This window comes from Gouania willdenowi, chromosome 1, assembly GCF_900634775.1.
Source record: "Gouania willdenowi chromosome 1, fGouWil2.1, whole genome shotgun sequence".
NCBI lineage: Eukaryota > Metazoa > Chordata > Actinopteri > Blenniiformes > Gobiesocidae > Gouania > Gouania willdenowi.
This window is the reverse complement of record NC_041044.1, coordinates 41,807,666-41,827,984: the sequence shown is the minus strand read 5'-3', so window position 1 is coordinate 41,827,984 and position 20,319 is coordinate 41,807,666. Positions and strand designations below refer to the sequence as shown.

The 20,319-nt window shown below is 39.1% G+C and overlaps 1 protein-coding gene across 1 annotated transcript in view; it reads left to right on the top strand.

The window, feature by feature from the left end:
* Positions 1-20,319, top strand: part of xylt1 (xylosyltransferase I) — a 139,097-nt gene that overhangs the window by 97,414 nt on the left and 21,364 nt on the right. The window contains exons 6-8 of the mRNA XM_028446971.1: positions 1,293-1,509; positions 2,941-3,117; positions 13,500-13,765. Of these exons, the coding sequence (XP_028302772.1) occupies positions 1,293-1,509; positions 2,941-3,117; positions 13,500-13,765 (660 nt within the window). The remainder of the gene's footprint in view (positions 1-1,292; positions 1,510-2,940; positions 3,118-13,499; positions 13,766-20,319) is intronic.

The following is a 20,319-nucleotide window of genomic DNA, read 5'->3' as shown; positions in this document are numbered from 1 at the left end:
TAGGTCAACCTCGGGGAACACCGTCTGCTTTACCTTTTACCCTATCACCTACTCAAGTCTTCTCATTTACAGAGTAGGCAGTAAAAACTGGCTATTTCAATTTAAAGCAGACCTGGCCCAGGGGCCACATGTACCCCCATGTCTAGTATTGTGTGGATCCCAAAGTAAACGCACAAAATGACAAAAAAAAAACCACACATATTGATGTGAAAATATATTAAACAACTGCAAAAATGCACAAAATGACTCCACAAAACATACAGAATTCCAATAAAAGCAAAAAAGGACACCAAAAATACAGATGAATGACTTTAGAAATACAGATGAATGACTCCAAAAAACACAAAATGATGAAAATAATACAGAAAATGCCTTAACACAATACAACAACAAAAATGCTCAAAATGACTCCAAAAACACACATAAAATAAACACATTAAAACACAGGAAAAACGCACAAAAAAAAACTGCCATAAAAGCACAAAAGGGCATAAAAATACCCCAAAACAACTGAAAAATGTACAAAAAGACACAAAAAATACAGATAAATGACTCCAAAAACACACAAAACAGCTACAAAAACAGACAAAATGATCCATACAAAATTCCACAAAATGACAAACCCCTGATGTGAAATTATTCTAAAAAATGCTGATTATGTGGCCAAACATATGCTGTACTCATTTAAAACTCTAATATATAGAGCACATAAAGCTGTAAGACATTTAAACACAGTAAACAGTTGACTTTCCTAAATTTGTAGTGGCATTATCATCTATGAACAAGTTAGGGTTGTTGTAAAACTGTAGCCTCGTAAAGACGAAGTATAGATTCAACCATGAATACATTTAAGGAAAGTAATTCAGTATCATAGGCAAAAATATTGCACATTAATCACAGACACACAAAGTGTAATGAACTCAATGCATGGTTGAGCAGTACCTGTGGATAGAACCAGGATGTAAGAGTTATATTCATAGTGATATGTTGTAGAGAAAATAAACAGGATTTTTGTTCTTCACTTTAACCTGACAGCTTCTTGATTCTTATATATATATATATATATATATATATTATGATATTTTTTACTGTAATGTGTGCACTTTTATTTGATCTTTATTTAATTAACAGTATTTTACTTCATTATGTCTCGTTTTTTTCTTCTTTTCTATCTTTTCTCTGTTTAGTGTTTCTCCTTTTCATTTGTATTATTTCTCGAGCCTCTGTAACAAAGTGATTTTCCCCTGGGTAATTATTACTCTTGTGTGTGTGTGTTTGTGCGTTTTCTTCAGGTTTATCCGTAAGCAGGGTCTGGATCGCCTGTTCTACGAGTGCGACACACACATGTGGCGCCTGGGCGACCGTAAAATCCCAGAAGGCATCTCTGTGGACGGAGGGTCCGACTGGTTCCTCCTCAACCGCATGTTTGTTGAATACGTGATCAACTCTAAGGACGATCTGGTCACTAACATGAAACGCTTCTACGCCTACACTCTGCTGCCTGCTGAGGTGAAACACACACACACACACACACACACACACACATTTAGGGATGCGTCCAAATTGTCCCTCCTATCTCCTTTCCTATCCACTTTTCCTTAATCCTAGTAAGCGTTCCACTTCTCTAACAGCTAAGTAAATGAGGCTCAATACTTCCTTTATGACCTCCTTTAGCCTAGGAAACACTGATGCATCCTTTACTAAAGGAGACCAGATAATGCTGACCCACAGTTCTTTGCGGCGACAACATTTAAAGGGGTTTATGGTTTTTTCACCACGGCAGACGTCACTATCCTTCACCATCATGGGATTACTGCGTCACCTAGTGCAGTGGTTGGAATGAATGAGTGATAACACATATTTTACAGAATTTAATTTTACAAATGAGTGAATGAAACAGTATTTAGTGCAGTGGATCATGACCCCATTTTGATATCAAAAATTTCTGGCGACCCCCCCAAAAAATTAATTTTGTTTTAGAATTAGTTTTTGATCATGTTTGAGCTCACGTTTTCATTTTTATTTATTTATTTTGCTGCATTTTAGTTTAGCTAGATTCACAAAGTGAAAGTATACAAATACAGTTCGATAAGGTTGTGTGTTGTTTTAATTAAAAAGTAATAATAATAATTAAACATTTAAAAAAAATTTTTTTTTAATTTTTCAGAAATTTCAGGCAACCCCACATGGGGTCCTGACCCCAAGGTTGAAAAACACTGATTTATTGGCTTCTGAATAGATTTATTTCTATAGTTTTCCAGTCATCTCACGCCTGGGGTGGGACCAAGACTGACACTTTATTTGTTAGGTTTCCACTTTCTCTTTCTCTCTCAAGTAGTGCCATCGCGTACCCCTAGGGGAGCATGTACCCCCATTTGAGAAACACTGACCTAGTGGAAGTGTGTCTGATTGTCTAAACAACATGATATCCTTTTCCTAACTCCTTTAGGAAATCTCTTAACACCTTTCCTTAAGGAAAAGTGGATAGTAAAGGGGGTAATAGCGACTTTTCAGACGCAGACACATGTTTCCTAGACGTTTAATCACAGAAAAGAACCGCTTTGTGCTCAGACTACATCGTTTCCAGTAACTATACACACAGAGTTGTTTCATTGTTGTTTCTGATTTGCTCGGGAAGGAAGTGGAGCGTGGACATAAAATGGTAAAGTGAAGGGCACACGTACAGTCTGACTTTTTCAATATACATTTATTCCAAAAAGGATAAAAAGGGAATGATCTCTGCAAAGGAAATTGAATGTTTATCATAAGCTGGAGTGAACTTCCTCCTCGCTGCTCCCACTCTATTTCCCTCCCTTCAGTTGAATTGAATTGGATAGTGTTGGAAAATAAAAAAAGGTTACGTTTATTTTCTAATGTTGCCTTCTCCTCTCGCTCTTTTCTTCTTCTTCCCTGTTTTCCTTTCCATTGCTCACTTCTCAGTCGTTCTTTCACACTGTGCTGGAGAACAGCGTCCATTGTGAGAGCATGGTGGATAACAACCTGCGCATCACCAACTGGAATCGTAAGCTGGGCTGTAAATGCCAGTACAAGCACATAGTGGACTGGTGCGGCTGCTCTCCCAATGACTTCAAACCTGCGGATTTTCACCGCTTACAGGTTAGTAGAACCTCACACACAGCACCACCTGTACCACTCAGTTAATTGTTTTTCATCTTTTGGTCTACATCTACCTAATATCCAAATACTTTTGTTTTCAGCAGAAACAAGTGATGTTAGGGTTTAGTTTACTTCAGTGTTAATGAATCTAATCCTTCTTCTGAACATATTTAATCCCAACTAAAATCAATCCATGAGAAAAAATAGTAATTACTGTATTTATAAGTTATTCTATTTTATAATGTATTCTATTTAAAAAGCCTTGTCAATATTATTATTAGCCAAATGCCCGTGCAGTCTATTGGTCTCTAATGAATTATTTTATTTTATTTTATATGTGTTTTTGCCCCTTTTGTTTAAGTAAAATAGTTAAATGTTAAACCTTCTAAAAAATTATTAAAAGTAGGCCATTTAATTTAAAGCTAGGGTAGGCGATTTTCTCCAGATACACTTTTTAAGTTTTTGGTTGAATTTTTCTTTATGTCCTGACAGGAATTAAGGTCTTATGTTCTCTGAAAAAGGAACGAAGAAAATCCATCAACTGTAGCAGCTGTAAATCTGTAATAACTTCAACCAATGGAAAAAAACAAACGCTTTTTTTTTAACCAATCCCGTTTCCCGCTCGTTCTCAACCTCTCGCATGCACAAGCTCACACTGAAAGCGCGTCACCGCTGACAGTTAAAACAGAGTTTTTGGTCACATTTTTTAACACATATAATGGTCCAGCAGCGCTGCGCGTGCACCTGAGTGAGACGGAGCACAGAGGGGAGGGGCGAGGGGAGTAAAGGCGGAGCCATCAGGGAGGCTACATTCAAAATCATGCTAACTTTTGAAAATTGCCTACTTTAACTATACAAATGTAATTTATTCTATTAAAACAGTTTCAAAAATATTTTACTGCATTTTCATTATTATTATTATTATTAGCCTAATGGCCGTGCGGTATATTGGTCTCTGTTTTCCTACTGTAAATATGCAGCTGTGTCTGTGTATATAGTTAAAAAAAATAAAATGAACTGTTCGATTAATGGATTTTTACCCAAGTACAACATTAAAATAAGCTGAAATAAAAGTATCTTTTGGTTTTGAAGTATTAAGTATTGTTTAAAAAGCTAAATGCTGTTTCTCATACAGTATCATCAGATGATACACAATTTAGGACCTTTGCTCTTAAACCAATTCAAGATGACACTGAAAAAAAAAAATACAGCAGTGACACTATGGGTGCTTTCACACATATAGTCCCATGTGACCATGTGAAGAGTATGAGGAAGAGAGTCAAAAAAATGAAAGATGTGGGAGTAATACGGAAGAGAGTGTGGAAATGTGTGCGATGTTTGTTTGTGTGCTGACAATGCGGCTCTGAAAATGAATGGATGGATAGATAGATGGATATTTGTGTGTGTGCTGCCTGATGGAACGCTGGGTTGCGAGTGTCTGTGCGTGCCTGTTGCTGCGACGACAGTACGCGATTGCTGTGTGTTTCTGCTGAGCTGTCACTACATGGAGTTGCTCCGTTCCTCAGACAAAGATCTTCTCTGCCTTTTTTTGCTGCCTCCACAATGATATAAGTGTGAAAAAAGTGAATTTGTAGACAACCGTGTGCAGCCACGGGGCTGGTCATAATCTAGCATTAGTTTGTATTGGGCTGCCGTAAAGCAGTACGTCTTGCCATCGAGTCAGAGGCAGGGAAAGTTGCAAGTGCTGTTTTATGGCCAGAGACAGCAGGGGTAGATGAAAGACCCCCCAATCACCCCGTAAACATTTGTATTACCCTCAGAGGGACTACGAGAAGGATTTATTAAGGTGAAAAAGTTACTTAGTTCAGATGTAAGCCGTCCTGTTGACATTTGCATCTGATTTCTTCTCAAAGCTTTCACAATCATTACATGCAAAATTATGCCTCAATTAATGTCACCCCAGAGATTAAAAAAAGCTCACTTAATGTAATTATCATCAATGTGCCTTGAACATGAGAGGAAGCGTTGGGTTTGCTGCTTTTCAAAGTTAAAGTGAATAAACAGCGGTGACTTACTTGGCCACTACAGAGAAAGTCAATTTTGCAGTTTGACTTTAAATGTGCTGCTAAAAAGCTGAAGCCACATTACAAACCGATATCACTTCAAGTCGTATCCTTCAAGGATGATGAGTCACTTGCTTTTTTTCCTCCTTCAATTACCTTTTGCCGCACTGACCTCAGTCGTTTCTCTGCCAAACGTGTCTGCCGTCTGTCTCGCCCTAGTCTCTGCTCGCTCAGCGCCAACACATTACCAAGGCTCCTTGGCACCACGGCACAGTCTGGTTGGCACTGTGGTATCAGTGAAGTCCAACCCTGGGAACTAAGCAGTCTCTGCTGGAGCCAAAGAGGTCTCAGCATTAATCAGACTTCATTTCCCACTCATCAATCTCTTTGAACCTTCTCACAGGAGGTGGAGCAGGCAAATCATGTTGAATTTAGGCTGAAAAATGTGAGATTAATGCAAATTATGAAGTGTGCTCAACAGGAAAGGTTCACTAGGACAGGGAGGAGTTATTAAAGAGCCTTTAATGTTAATATTATTATGTTACAGATGGAAATGCTTAATTTAAGGTGAAATCGGTTGTTAAATGCTTACATTTTATCCTAATACATATGGATTCACTAAAGGTTTAGTGGTATTAAAACGTGAACAAATGTCACTCCCCGCACTAATAAGGAGTACAAAGCCCAGGGTATCAGGAGTGCGCCGCAGCTGCGTTTCCCAATGCGCCCTCAATCCATTTAGCGCATTTCCCCCTAATATATATATGCATAGTAGGCAGATCTCCCAGGGGGAGCAAAAATATGGGAGGAGGAAATGCAAATAAATTCATGCAGGGGGAGCAATGCGATTCATGAAATCAGGAACTGTTTGCGGTGATAGTTTTAGTGCGTCCATCTCTCCTCCGCGGGTCACTGTCTCACACACACGCACGAGGTCAGCCGCGCACATGCACCCATCTGTCACTCACAGCCACATTCACGCACCTTTCTCCACTGTGGGATGAATATATAATTTCTATCTATCTATCTATCTATCTATCTATCTATCTATCTATCTATCTATCTATCTATCTATCTATCTATCTATCTATCTATCTATCTATCTATCTATCTTTTCCTCTACTAACATCTCCAATTCTGCTGCTTCACATTTTTGATTTAGCCTCCGCCCACTCATGTTCACCCTCCATGTTCAACACAACATGTACAAAATGCTCATTTGAATAAGGGCGGTCCACACCAGTTCTGCACGTGCACTAATCATTGCTGCAATCTTAATGAAATCCATCACTAAAGGATTTAGGGACGCAACTGATTTACCACCTTTTATTTCAGATCTTAGTGACTCCGCCCCTGAGTCTGTAAAGGTTCTTTTAGTCATCCAGTTCATTCTTACTTGAGGTATCTGCTCTTGAAGTTTTGCTTGAAGACATCTCACTTCTCATCCAAGATGCTTCTTCACTTCTTCTTCCTACATGAAACTGACAAGTTGGGAGTCTGAAATCTCTACTGGGGAGTTGTCGCTTTGAATAATCTACTGTGTGGCTCATTTGCACACTGAAGTTCCCTGGTATCAGTTAAAGTCTCATACATACTCAAGCATACATCCACGCATAGTCCACCAGGCCAATTAACTGCAAAACTCAGATTTTCCTACCGCGCAGAGTTGTCCGCGTACCTGGTCTCACACAAAACACTGCTTGGCATTGTATCGACCCACATTAAATGTAACACCGACCTGCATTTCACCTCCTGGTGAAGCAGAGCAGGAGAGATAAACACAAACTTAGAAGAGAGACTGGCACACGAGCTACGAAAGTACAGACACCTTGGGAACAAGGACTACAGGGAAGAGCTAAGAACTGTGGGAAATGTAAGATTTTAATGGGAACTACTACGCGGTGGTGCGCCCGAGTATGTAAGCTCTGAGGAGTGCAGACAGTCTGTGCAGAGTCTGTTGTGCACGGAGTCTGCCAAATATGTTTGAACCTTAACTCTCGCTGGTTGTTGTTGAGTCGTCTGTCGTCTAGGGAGTGAAGAAAGGATGTGATTATAGAAATTATAGAAATTGTGTCTTAACCCAAAGATGGCCCTTCTTGTTTTACACTTCTCTCAAACTTTTGCACCAAATCGATTTGCTTAATTTAAGTCACCAGAATCCTAATACACTGTGTTTTTGTCTTCTGATTATGTGCGCCTTCTGTTTCCAACAAACCATCTAGGTAGCTTCACTACTGAGTGTACCTACGTATGTTAAAGAGTTGCTACTTTTGATGGAGATGATTAAGGGATATCAAAGAAAGAAGGATACAAAGTTGGTTGGTGATTGCATTAATGATACAAGTAGATAGAATCAGATGTTGTAAGAAGAACATATCAACACATCGCCACAGTAGATAATCCACGTGCTGTTTTGTTGTTAAGCTTGTATTCACTTTGCCTTAAAGCACATGTGCCAAACTAAAGGCCTGGGGGCCAAATGCAGCACTTTAGACCATCCAATTCGGCCTGCAGGAGAAAGTAAAAAAAGATCGAAAAAACATGAATTATTGTTTGAATTACCAAATAATTCACTTGTAGATATCTCAGCTCTTCTAAATACACAAATTCAATGAAACTCCACAATATTTGGAGGATCACAATTTTCACATGACTGCAGTCATTTTAAATCTCAAATTCTTTGAAGGACTCAATTTTCCTGAAATTATTTCTCATATTTTTCCAAAAATAAATAAAAATGAATCACAAAATGAATTAATATCCTGCAGGGACTGGCATCTGTCACTTATTGCTTGGATATTTTTGGTGCCTTACATTTTGTATCATTAATACGTCGAAGTGCAACTTGGGGAAATTATTGTTGAAATTGCTGTTTTTTCCGCCTAAAATCTACAGCCCACTTAAGATCAAACTACTTTATATTTCGTCCCTGAACTAAAATGAGTTTGACTTCCCTGCCTTAAAGCAGAGCCATTGTCTTTATTGATAAAATGATTTTGAACACTGAAAGGACAAATAATTGGCACAGCTGAGAGATCTCCCTGGAGGGTGTCCTAGGTTGGTCCAGGGTTCACCTTCTAGCTGGACATGCCGAGCAGATCTCTAGTAGGCCTGAAGCACCTAAAGGCAGGCATACACTGTGCGATTTTTGGCTCATTTTGAGCCGATTTTCGACTTGTGCGACTATTTTGTGGGATCGTGTGAGTCTCTGCTAGATTGTGTCGTGCATTGTCTAGTATACATGGGGTCACGAGAAGCGATTACCACCTCACGACCAGCTCCTGATCAGCAATCGTAGGTCGTAAGGATTTCAAACATGTTTGAAATCCAGTCGCTCCTCGTGAGCTTCTCGTGAGGGTATCGCACAGTTGAAGCAGTGCCACGGACCGGCTTACCGTAAACGCTCACACTGCGCATGGGCGAACACCGTAGGACCGCTGTAAAATTGACGGACTGTACTGCCCACGTCTGTCCAGCCATCTTCTGGTCCATCACATCGCCGTCTTTTCTTTTTTAAAGCTCTTTTTGCTGAGATTTACGAGATTTATCTCCACTTCCTTTCTAACCCTTCATCTGTTTTAATGGTGACACTTCAGTGTTCTTCTTCTTCTTCTAATTTGTACGTTGCATTTCCGGAAACAAGACCCCGACGTGTCGTGTATGAACGTACAGTGTGAGCAGTCAGATTGTGTCAGAGTGTCGGTCCGTACAGTGTGAGAACATGAATCGTGAGCTGCGCACATTCAGGCTCTGCGTCTGAGTCGCACAGTTTGAGCTGGAGCTGAGTAAAAGGATTGAAAAAATCGCACAGTGTATGCCAGCCTTAAACAACTAATTTTGCCATTGAGGAGCAACGGCTCTACTCTGAATCCCTAAGGAGAAAACTTGATTCAGTCACTTGTACTTGTGATCTTCTTCTTTTGGTTGTTACCCAAAGCTCATGACCCTAGGTAGGGACCAGAACGTAGATCGCCTGGTGGTAAACAGGCGGTTTCACCTATTGGCTTAGCTCTCATCTCACCACAACAGCCCACAGCCAACGGTGAAGCTAATCAGCCGTTGCACAAGTGAAGAAGAAAGCTCATTGACAAACCTCTTCCTGATAAGCTAGAATGAATCTTTAGGGAGTTGTGATTGGTAAAGCTGCGTCTTGGCTCCAAGATAAGCCACAAAGTTCAAATCCAGGCCTCTGTCTCCCAAAGGAGGTTTGTAGGTTCACCAAAGGAGTGCATGTGTTTAACTTTTCTGCTCTCTTACTTCTCACAAAGATAAGCTTTCCTCCTTATTTCTGATCAATCCAAGTATTAAGAACTAGACATATTTAGTTGAGGTAACACTGGCTAAAATATACACTTATACAAGCTCATACAAGTGGATATATTTCTCCAGTGAATCAGTAATTCTCAACATCCAACACTAAACCAATGTTTCTAAACCGTGAGAAAAAGCTCACAAATATGCCAGAGCTTCATTAAGTCTGTTTTTTCAACAGGTAACACCCGTGCGTTAGCTTCTGAGTGAGTATTGATAAATAGTTGGGTCTCGGAGACTAAAAAGACGTCTTTGTGTGTAAGCCAAACCGTGGAGGAGTGAGAGATCATGATGCAACGTCAACCACACAACAGACCGTGTCAAAGGAAACAGTCTCTTTGGCAGACGCCGCAACAGCGAGAAATCAGGCTAATGGATATGAAAAGAAAAGAGACGTTGCAGCCATTTACATATGAATGTTTTCACATAATTGCCAACATTAAAACCATTTGCATTGGAAACACAACCTTAAAAGCTGTTGTTTTTCTGCATTAAAGATTTTTTTTTTAGTCTGCAACTAAATCTCCCAAAAATAACCATGGCTCCGAAAGTAGTTACAGCGTTTAAAACACAGCTTATGAAAACTTTGTAACCTATAAAAACTTTTCTACAAAGCCCCTTTTTTCCTCTGAGGGAAGCTCTGGGGTATGATGCCTATTTTTGAGGAAAACTGAACTGTTATTAATCAACAAATGGAAGCAAGTTGAACCTGGAAATGTGGACTGTTTTTTCATTGTTCTATACTCTAAAGATGAAACCTGACTTAATGTACTGGTTAGCAGGTCTGCCTCAAGGCAAGAAGAGCCTAGTCTAGTACCAGGGAGGATACCGAGGTCTGTTCTGTTCTGTGAGGAGTTTGCATGATCTCTACGTCAGTGATTCTCAAGTGGTGGGTCAAGACCCAAAAGTGGGTCGCAGACCTGTACTGGGTGTGTCAAGGACAGCTGGTCAATAATAAATTAACACTTAATATCTCTCATGTTGGACTTTTATTTTGAAAAAAACTTTTCTTTTGACAGGCATGCTGTGAAATGCATGTTACACAGGAAAATATAGAGATTTATGTTTTTAAAAAAAGATTATATACGTGTGTTTTCAACAGCTAATTGAGAAAAAATTATTTTGTGGTTGAATTTTAAAAAAATAAAACTCCCATGGTGAGACCAGATGAGAACCCCTGCTCTCCGTGTTTGTGGGTTTTTTCCAGTTCCTTCACATAGTGGCCACGTTTTCATGACAACTTGAATTCACCTTTAATTCAGAATAAAAGTTAAATCCCCTTTAAATTGACCTTGTAAACACTTAATTCCGAATGAAAATGGTAATTCCAAATTAAACTTAAATCCGAAGTAGGTTGCTGGTTTATTTCGATTTTAATTTCGCATTAATTAATTAATTAATTGCGCATGCTCGTCCTTTCACGATAACGACCTGCTGACGTGACGACGTAATCCAAGATGGCCGTCTGGACTGAGACTATTTATTTAATAAGAGCCTCAAGACATGAATATTGGCGATATGCACAGACGTATTACACACACACGAACATCAAAAAACGCAACAGGCTCTCTATTCAGCTGCTCAGCGGACGAAAGTGAAACCGTACGTTATTCTTGAGCTCCTGCTTGTAAACTACAATTAAAATAAAAGTCAAAACAGTTCTTCTCGTGTGTTTTTTAAAAATAGACATGAATATGTCACATTTGCCCCCTGTCCAATCAGAACCCTTCCCAAACCCCCAGACCTTAAGCAGAATTGATTAAAGCTGAAAAAATATTGTTTTTCATGTAAACCTCAATTTGGAATTACTATTTTCACGTAAACATGCAGCAGAACACTTTTATTCCAAATAATTTAATTCAGAATAATTAATTCTGAGTTAAAATACATCATGTAACAGTGGCCAGTGTTCAAAACTCTAAAGAAGAAACTTGACTTGAATAATTGGTCATAAGGTCTGCCTCCAGGCAAGAAGAGGAACTAACAGAGTAATAGTGGATATAGTTTTAAATGGCACACTGGATGATTTGCTATGGCCCACTAGTACCCAAGTGTTTGGTGAACCTTTGTGAAAGTGACCCCCGCTCTTAGTTAAGGCATCGTCCGTGTAGGTTTGTCCCTTCATCTCACCTCTCTAAGTCAATTACCCTTGACTGCTAATATTGACTGTACAACCTATAATGAAGCTGCCAGGCACTGATGCCCTGAGTGACTTACAGCTCAAGTGAAGCACCAAAAAGCCTTTCATCAATAGCAATTGCCTCACAATGTGATTAACCTCTTAAAGACCTTCCTTTTTTGCATGTTGAGGGATGTGGTGGGAGAAGTGATTATGCAACAGTCCTTTTCAATGTGTCAACAAGCATTTTTTTTTTTGTCTTAGAAATTAGGCAAACAAAGGAAAACGCCATGTCATGGTTTTTGCTGGTTTCATCTTGTAAAATAGGGTTTGTTCATTGTTAAAGGTTGTTTGTTGCAATAGGTTGCTTTCACGTGACGTCACATTGCCGCATCGCGGGAATGCGAAATTCAGATGGAGGGCAGGAAGTAAAGTGGTATATCTATATTCAAGATATATTGTGTTTTCTATTTTGGCGATACAGAAAATTATAATAAAGTCTATATCGATAAACATATTTTTTAAAGCTTATTTTGCATCAAAATACTTCTTTTTAGGAGTCGTTTATTTCACTACTTCTCAGAACAGCAGGAAAAGCACAGTTCGATGGATTACTGAGTGCGTCCTAACCCAGACCTTCCCCTAAACAAGACACACTACAGAACTCACTCACACGTGCTGTCTCTTATAGCAGTGGTTCCCAACCTTGTGTACCCCTTGATTCTTTTTGTCATACCATGAGTACCCCCTCACTCATATGTGTTCATAATTCTACAAAGGTAGAACATAACACAACTGAATATTCAACGCAAGTCATGTTATTTCATCTTCTTAAACTGAACAATTAATATTCAGGTATTATCTTCTTATTTAACTAAAATGAAACATAAATTGTGTTGCCTTCAAGGCAATAAAAAAGATAAATATAAGAAATAATATTATAGTAAACGTTTGTATTATGAATATGAATATATTATGATTATATTGTTATTAAAGAAAAAAATAAGAATAAATAAATACAACTAATTAACCTGCCTGTGTTATATATAACTTCAATGACATTTACCACAAAAGGAGCTTCTTTGAATATGTTCCCTTTAAACATGCATTTAAACTTTAAAAACAAGTCATTGCGCACAAGTTTTTGACAGACTTGTGAAATGACTGAGAATATTTTTTATTATCTTGGAAATAAATTCTTCATTTTTCCACTTACCCCCTGCAATGTGCTCACGTACCCCTCGGGGTACACGCACCCCTGGTTGGGAAACACTGCCTTATTGGATAAAAAGCCATAAGTGACACATATTGTGCAACTTTTTGTTAATAAATGTGCCTGTGTGGCATTTTGCATCAGCAAATTTAACCCAAAATCATCTTTCTGGTGAGACTTTGTTTAAAGTTATCAAGGTTTATATCACATATCGTCATTTTGACAATAAATATTGAGTTATGAGTTTTGGTCCATATCGCCCAGTCCTATTTATAGGCAAAACAAAGAGGATTTTGTAAGAAAAAAACAATACATGCAGTGACACTGTGCAACAATCCTATACATTATACAAAGCTGTGTGTGACTTAATCCTTTTATACATTTATCATCTTTCATTCCCTGTGCAGTCCTGACCAACCCATTCAAAGCCAATGCTATCATTTGTAGCATTCATGCAGAACGATAGAAATAAAAAGATTCGGGAATGAGTGACTTTTATTTAATGCATGAAATAATGCTATCGCTAAACCTGTGGTGAAGAGTTTCCTCTTTTTATCTGCTACGTTCTTCCACTTCTGCCTCCTACCTGCTCCTTTATGTCCTCTGCCTATATGTCACCTCCACACGTTTCACATTTGTTGCTTTCACAACCATTTCTTAATCTTCTTCTCTTTATCTCCTCCCTCCCTCCATCCCGTCCCCTATCTCTCTGCAGCAAACCGTGCGGCCCACCTTCTTTGCCAGGAAGTTTGAAGCCAGCGTGAACCAGGAGATTGTGAACCAGCTGGACTCCTACCTCTTTGGACCATTCCCCCCGGGAACACCAGCACTGAACTCATACTGGGAGAACCTGTACGACGAACAGGACAGCGTTGGCAGCCTGTCGGATACACAGCTCACGTACTACCACTCCTTCTCACGGATGGGGCTGGCCAGGGCCGCCGCCTCGCTGCAGGGGAACCCCAAGGACCACAGCTGCAGGTGGGATTTACCAACAATCAACATGTCACATACACACAGACAAAGGGCTCATATATCAGCTCCACAGTCTGCAAACACACACTGTCCACGTTATTGTTATCATCACACACCCACTGTTCCATGCACACATGCTCAGTCAGCCACACCCACGTTATCCTGAGAAAGGACAACAAAGCTTTCTGTTTCAGCCAAATGGGAACAATGGGAGCCCACGGAGGGTCCAATCCTGTTGGTTAAAGAGTAACTAAACCCCAAGGGTTTGGTTGACGTGCGTCTAGGCTGGAGAATCAAAAAAATGCTTTGATTATGGACAAAAATCTATACCAGGAGTGTCAAACTCATTTTAGTTTAGGAACCAAATAAAGAGCGGTTTGATTTTCTGACCAATTTTTTTTTTTTAATTAAGGGAAATACTACGTTATGATTTGAGTTTAACATTAAAAATGACTGCAATCATGCAATATAAGCACCAGGAAAACTGTGAGTCGTCCCTGAAAATATTGTTGAGTTTTATTTACACAATGATTCATGTCTTCTCTCTAATTTTTACTTTCTCCTGCAGGCCAAATTGGATGCTCCAGTGGGTCAAATTTGGCCCATGTGATCTATGCTATGCTAACTATTAGGGGTGTGCATTGCCATGAATCAGATGATAGGATGTGATTCACAATTTGCATGTCACGGTATGATATATACAAAATGGAAAGAAATACAATTGATTTAATTTGTTTTAAACTTGTGAGAACAAGTAAATGGTCACCAACTGTATTTCATTTACCAATATCAAAAAGAAGTGGCATGTTTATCAAACTGTCAATTTGCATTTGTCAAAAAAGTTTAACTTTTGCTTCTACAACAGATTCAGATTCTAAGTTTTTTTTTTTTGTTTTTTTTTAATTAACCATATACATCTATCAAAGTGGCCAGTATGTTTTATGAAAATTAACTTCCAGCTAAAATGCATTGAGGAGTGAGGTAGTTTAACAAGGTCTGATGTGGTTCATTGACACCTAGTGACCCGGCATTAGCGTGCTATGTATATGTTATCGCAATTAAATGGGTTTTTTTTTTTTGTTAAAAAATCATTAATTTCTTTGAATTGATACGATAATTGTGCAATGAAGTATCGCAATATATTGCTAAATCATTTTTTTTTTCTTACACTCTTACTAACTACCCTCTTCATACTCACTATACCTCTCTTTTCACAATGCTCTCAATCCAAACTACTCGCACAACGTTTGCAGAGTCCATGGGTGCTTGTTTTTATAGAAGAGGGCGGAGCTAACAGTGGTGGTTCATGTCGTAAGAAGCCACCAAAACATAACGAACCACCATTCTCAGCCAATTGTAAAATTTGATTGTAATAACCAGGTTTCAACCCATAGAGGGCAGTCACTCTTACATTTCTACAACAAAATACGCCAAAACCCAATACTTTGACTCAAATGTCAAGAGCTGAACAGAAATCAATCAATAACACAACTTCATACCTAAATACAAAGTGGTCTTGTTTACTGTAAGGTAATTAATGCATGTACAAAACAAACGGGTGCACAATGTTGATAATGCCGTCAGTTCTTGTCAGGATAAATCTAAATCTTATTTGCTCTAGATGCTCGTCTCCATTATTCCTGATTGTAAAGGGCAGCACAGTATCAGGCTTTCTGTAGAACTGCGTGACGACACAATCATTAGATTAAGATGTTGTTCAATATTTAAATTTCTTAGAAAATGGAGGTTTATCCCCCACAAAGTATATCCAGGCCTGCTTTAGATGCAAGTCGAGATGTTTCTGATGTTTCAATAATAACATTTAGTTTGGTCGTGTCCATGTCTCTACAGTGTGTTACAACAGAGACTGTTTACATGTCTTTATTTACAGACGTGTCCACAGTGAAGGTCTCCAGACAAGAAACACGAAGAGTTTTGAATGCCTGAGAGGTCACATGTTATCCAAAGTCAGACAGCTCATGTAAAGTTGTGTCTAAATCAGCTCCAGTTGTATTAACATGTCGCTTTTCACCTGAACGTTGAGTAAAAAGAGTCATCTTTACTTTTGGTTTACTTAAATCTTACTGTACACTAAACAGGCCCACGGAGATAAGCATGACATGCATTAGAGTCCACGTGAACTTTTTGGTATAAAGTCCAGAGAAAAGGTTGGACCTCATTTGCAAACTTAACTCAAAGATGAAGCAACCTTGGTCTATTGTCATTTGATCTCCACGAATGGTGTTTTTTCATTACTTAGAAATGTGAAAATCATTTTTTTAATTCTGCTGCACTAATTGAGGCCAAAGTAAAAAGAGTAAATGAGGTTTTATAAGCTCCCCACTGGAATGACCACTTCCTCAGTAATCCATGGGAGAAGCAGATAATGGTGGGACACAATTCAAGGACTTTATATATGCTGTCTTCATGGTAACCTCCAACATCAAGCTCCGAGCTGAATGACAGGATTACGGAAAAAACACGCCTGGAAGCTTACTCAACATGAGTCGAAGGTTGTGCCTCGCTTGTATTAACGCTACACTGAAGGCACACTGCACAGCCTCAGGCTGCTGATTAAATAAGTATGAGTGTGTCTTTAAAATATGCATCACCAACCCTCAGCTATTTAATTACAAAATCTACTGAAATCACTGCAAATGGAATATATTTGATCAAATTCACCCTAGCAATTATTTGAAGAAAAAAAACAGAATCAACACATTTCACGTTTCATACCAGCTCCACGTGTGAAATCCTGATCAGGATTGTAGGGCTGCTGGTTCTAATCCCATCATATAAGACAGGGTACATCGTAAAGCAGTATTTTTCAACCACTATGCTGTGAGAAATAGTTCACTTTTAGTTAATCAAAAGATATTTAGACAGGACATAATTTGCATTGATGGCCATCTTCACGGCAACGTGTATTTAAATACCCATCCTGGCCAGCAGGGGGCAGTAGTTGGCACAATAATACATTTGCAGTTAACATTGAGTTGAGTTACATTTGACTCATTCTGAGAACACGACTCTATGTAACGTTACGTTAAAGCGGAACTCAACCCTGAGGTTTTTGCTCAGTTGAAAATTTATAACAATGAAGTTAATGCCGTTAAGACACGCCCAGTCGCTCTTTATCAACCAGTGGTGGTTCGTGATGAAAGCAGCATCCAAAACTTCACAAATGATCAGCCAATAGCAAAATTGGATTGTAATAACCAAGTTTCAACCCATAGAGGGCAGTTAAAATACGTTGGAAGAGTCAACAACACTACTTCATAACCAAACGCTTTTGTTTACATCAAGAAAACTGTGGCTTTGTTACTCTTTAAATGCAATAAAACCTGAGAAAAAATGTCTTCAGTGATGTTAAAATTCAACTGTTTTAATTGGTGACTGAGTCTAAAGAACCTTGGTTCAAGTCACTGAATCCAATTCCAAACCAGATGGTGCGTTCAGGCTGAGAAATAAAACAAGATACATTCATTAGATTTTTCTAAATCTGAAGAGATATTTTATCTGTTACAAATCCGTAACAGTAACGAATGATACACGGATTGTTACAGACCCCACGCATGAAGATAAAAAATCCAGCATAAAATTGTTTTGGTCCTACTGTCCGTGTTTGCTCCGATAAACTCAACACAGCACACCTAACGGTACTGTATATACCTCCATTTTGGGGTCACGGTTCGGTGCAACGGAGGAAAAAAAAGGCCCAAATGTTTAATTCTAGGTTCTTTTCATTTATGTTTAACAAACAGTCGTGCAATCAACAGTTTGTTCAACATAGTGCCATGTAGAACTACCAGAGATAACTTGGTATACGTTGCTTTAGATGTTATGCACCACTTAGAAGTACTCAAGGGTCTTCTCGCTCCTGTCTGTCATCTGAACTCGCCATGCCATCTTTTCTTCTTCTTCTTCTTAATGTGTTTTGTTGTTTAATGGAGGATGGCAAATGGTTTTAAGGCGCATTACCACCACCTGGTTTGGAGTAGGGATACTACAATTAACTCAGCTGTATTTGTCATGTGACGTGTGTGTGTGTGCACCAGACCTTGACGTACCGTGTCGGTTGGGGACGAAAACAAAAGCCATTACACCCTACTTTTAACACAACTCAGACCACAGGATTATGTTATAAAACATAAAATAATCTGGTGTTTGCCGTCTTTGGTCAGACGTAAGAGGGAAAATCTTGTGTGTGTGTGCGTGTGTTTTAAATCTTTGATGACCCTGTGCTTTGTTCTGTGTAAAATATGTGTGTATAGAAGACAGCTCGATCCATGAAATGACTATAATAATAAAGATAATAATTATAATAATAAGACAGCAACCAGGGCCGACAAATGACCCATTTAGAGTGTGTTGCATGTGCAGTAATGGTCCATTATGTTTACAATACATTACATAATTGCACACTCACTGTAGCATTGTAAGCTAATGTTAGGCTCTTCATTGGGTCACATTTCACCTCAGAATGTCCTACGCTGGGCCTCTTCTGTGATCTGTTGCTCATAAACTAATCTCCATTATACAAAATATATGGTTTTAATGTTAACAATAAACTTGAATGTGTATAAATAAGAAATGTGAAAAAGCAATAAGGAAGCATTGTGAGGAATTAGGAAGAAGAAACACTTAAAATATTTATGGAATGTGGAGACAAATAAATGCTCTGAGGCATTTTTTGGATCATTTTCAACAAATGAACAAAAACATTGTCTTGGGGATTTTCTGAAACTGAAATACTGAATTACTTTCAGATATAAATGTGCCTTTTGAAAAGGCCCTGTTTTATTGTGTGTAATTGTTTGAGAAAATCACTCATGGCAAGTCATCAGAATCAAGAAATCAACAAATTTGCAGGACATCCTACACACTTTGGTCTGTGCGTCCTTGTTTTTCTTTTATTTTTAGCTTTTAATATCTCAGGAACGACATCACATATGAAACTGAAATTTGGTATAGTAATACAGCTCCACCTACTCTCTCAGAATATACAAAAAGATCTGCTATGCATCCTATCTGGTGGACATTCCAGACCCTCAAAATTGGAAAAAAGTTAGTCTAGGTTTGGGTCTGGAACAGGTTTGGGTCCTCAGTAAACTACTTAGCATAAGTCTCAGCTTCCTGTAATTTGATCAGTTTTGAGCTATGAACATAGACTGTTCACATCACTAATGATTAGTCACATATATGCATTGGTTCTTGGGTGACAGTCTCTTTAAATCCAAAAAAATGCTTTTTTACTATTTCCATTGGCCCATAACTGCATTTGGGAATGTAAGAAAAAAATCTGATCTGTGTTTTAATTTCTAATAAAAAAGTTACTTTTTCTTGGATATAAAAGCAGCGTATTCATTTTTATAGAAACAAAACCATGCGTAATCACGCATCAGATCCCGCCCATTTCTGTCCAAATCACAGAGAGGCCTATTCGGATTGGATTAGGATTATCACATGACCTCAGAGTTCAGCAAAATATAGTAAATAATTTGCGGGGGGAATTTTTACTTTACAAATTACTGACATGGCTGATTCGCACGGGATTAACGTCACAGACATTCTTCGCAAATATTACAAATTGCGTGTGGTCCCTGGGTAAGATTAATCCTGTGCGAATAGGGCTTAACTGTGCTTTTCATGTTGTTCTGAGGAGTAGAGAAAGCAGCGACTCCTAAAAGAAGTATTTTAATACAAAATTAGCTATAAAATGTATATATATAGATATAGGTGATAGTGTGTGTGTGTGTGTGTGTGCACCACAAGCAGAGATGGTTAAACCAGTGTGAGGCAGGACCTGGTGAAATGACACAGGGAGTAATTTGACTTTTTTAGCGGACCGTTGTGACTCAGTTGGACGAAACCGTTAAGAAAAATCCCTGAATGGGCTTCTGTGTTGGCCACGACCAAACAACCCCCCACCCCACACACACACACACACACACACACACACACACACACACACACACACACCTCCTACGTCCTCACTCTGCCAGCCACGTCTCCTTAGGGATAATTAGAGCAAGTTAAAGTTAAGAGAAAAGCACCAAAAACAGGATGAAAGGGGGAGAAAACGACAGGTGAGGAAGTATAAAGTGGGAAAAGACACAGAGGGAGGGGGAGCTCACACTGCTATCCATGTGGGTGTAAATATTTGCTGTTCTGCTTGTCAGGGTAGCATTTACCAGGACGGGTTGACTCCTGGTGGTTGGCTGGAATACTGATGAGGTGTTGGGCACAGGGGAGCAGGAAGGAAACTGTGAGTGTGTAAAAAAAAAAGGAGGAATAAAAAACACTTTAAAGAAGCAGAAGGGTGAGAAATCTGCCCGTGAAGGACTGAGTCTAGGGACGTGTGCAGAGAGCAGCTGTGGTGCAGTCCCCAGAAGTGCCCACCCTGCCCCCTTTTTCTTATTGCAGAAGTCACTCCGGCTGGCGGCCCCCCCGGGGGCCGACCCCATGCCACGTACAAAGCGCCACATAAATAGACAACAAGGCGAATCAGGAGGGCAGGACCTTGCTTCTGCTTCACGACCTAGTTCAACTTTGTTCGT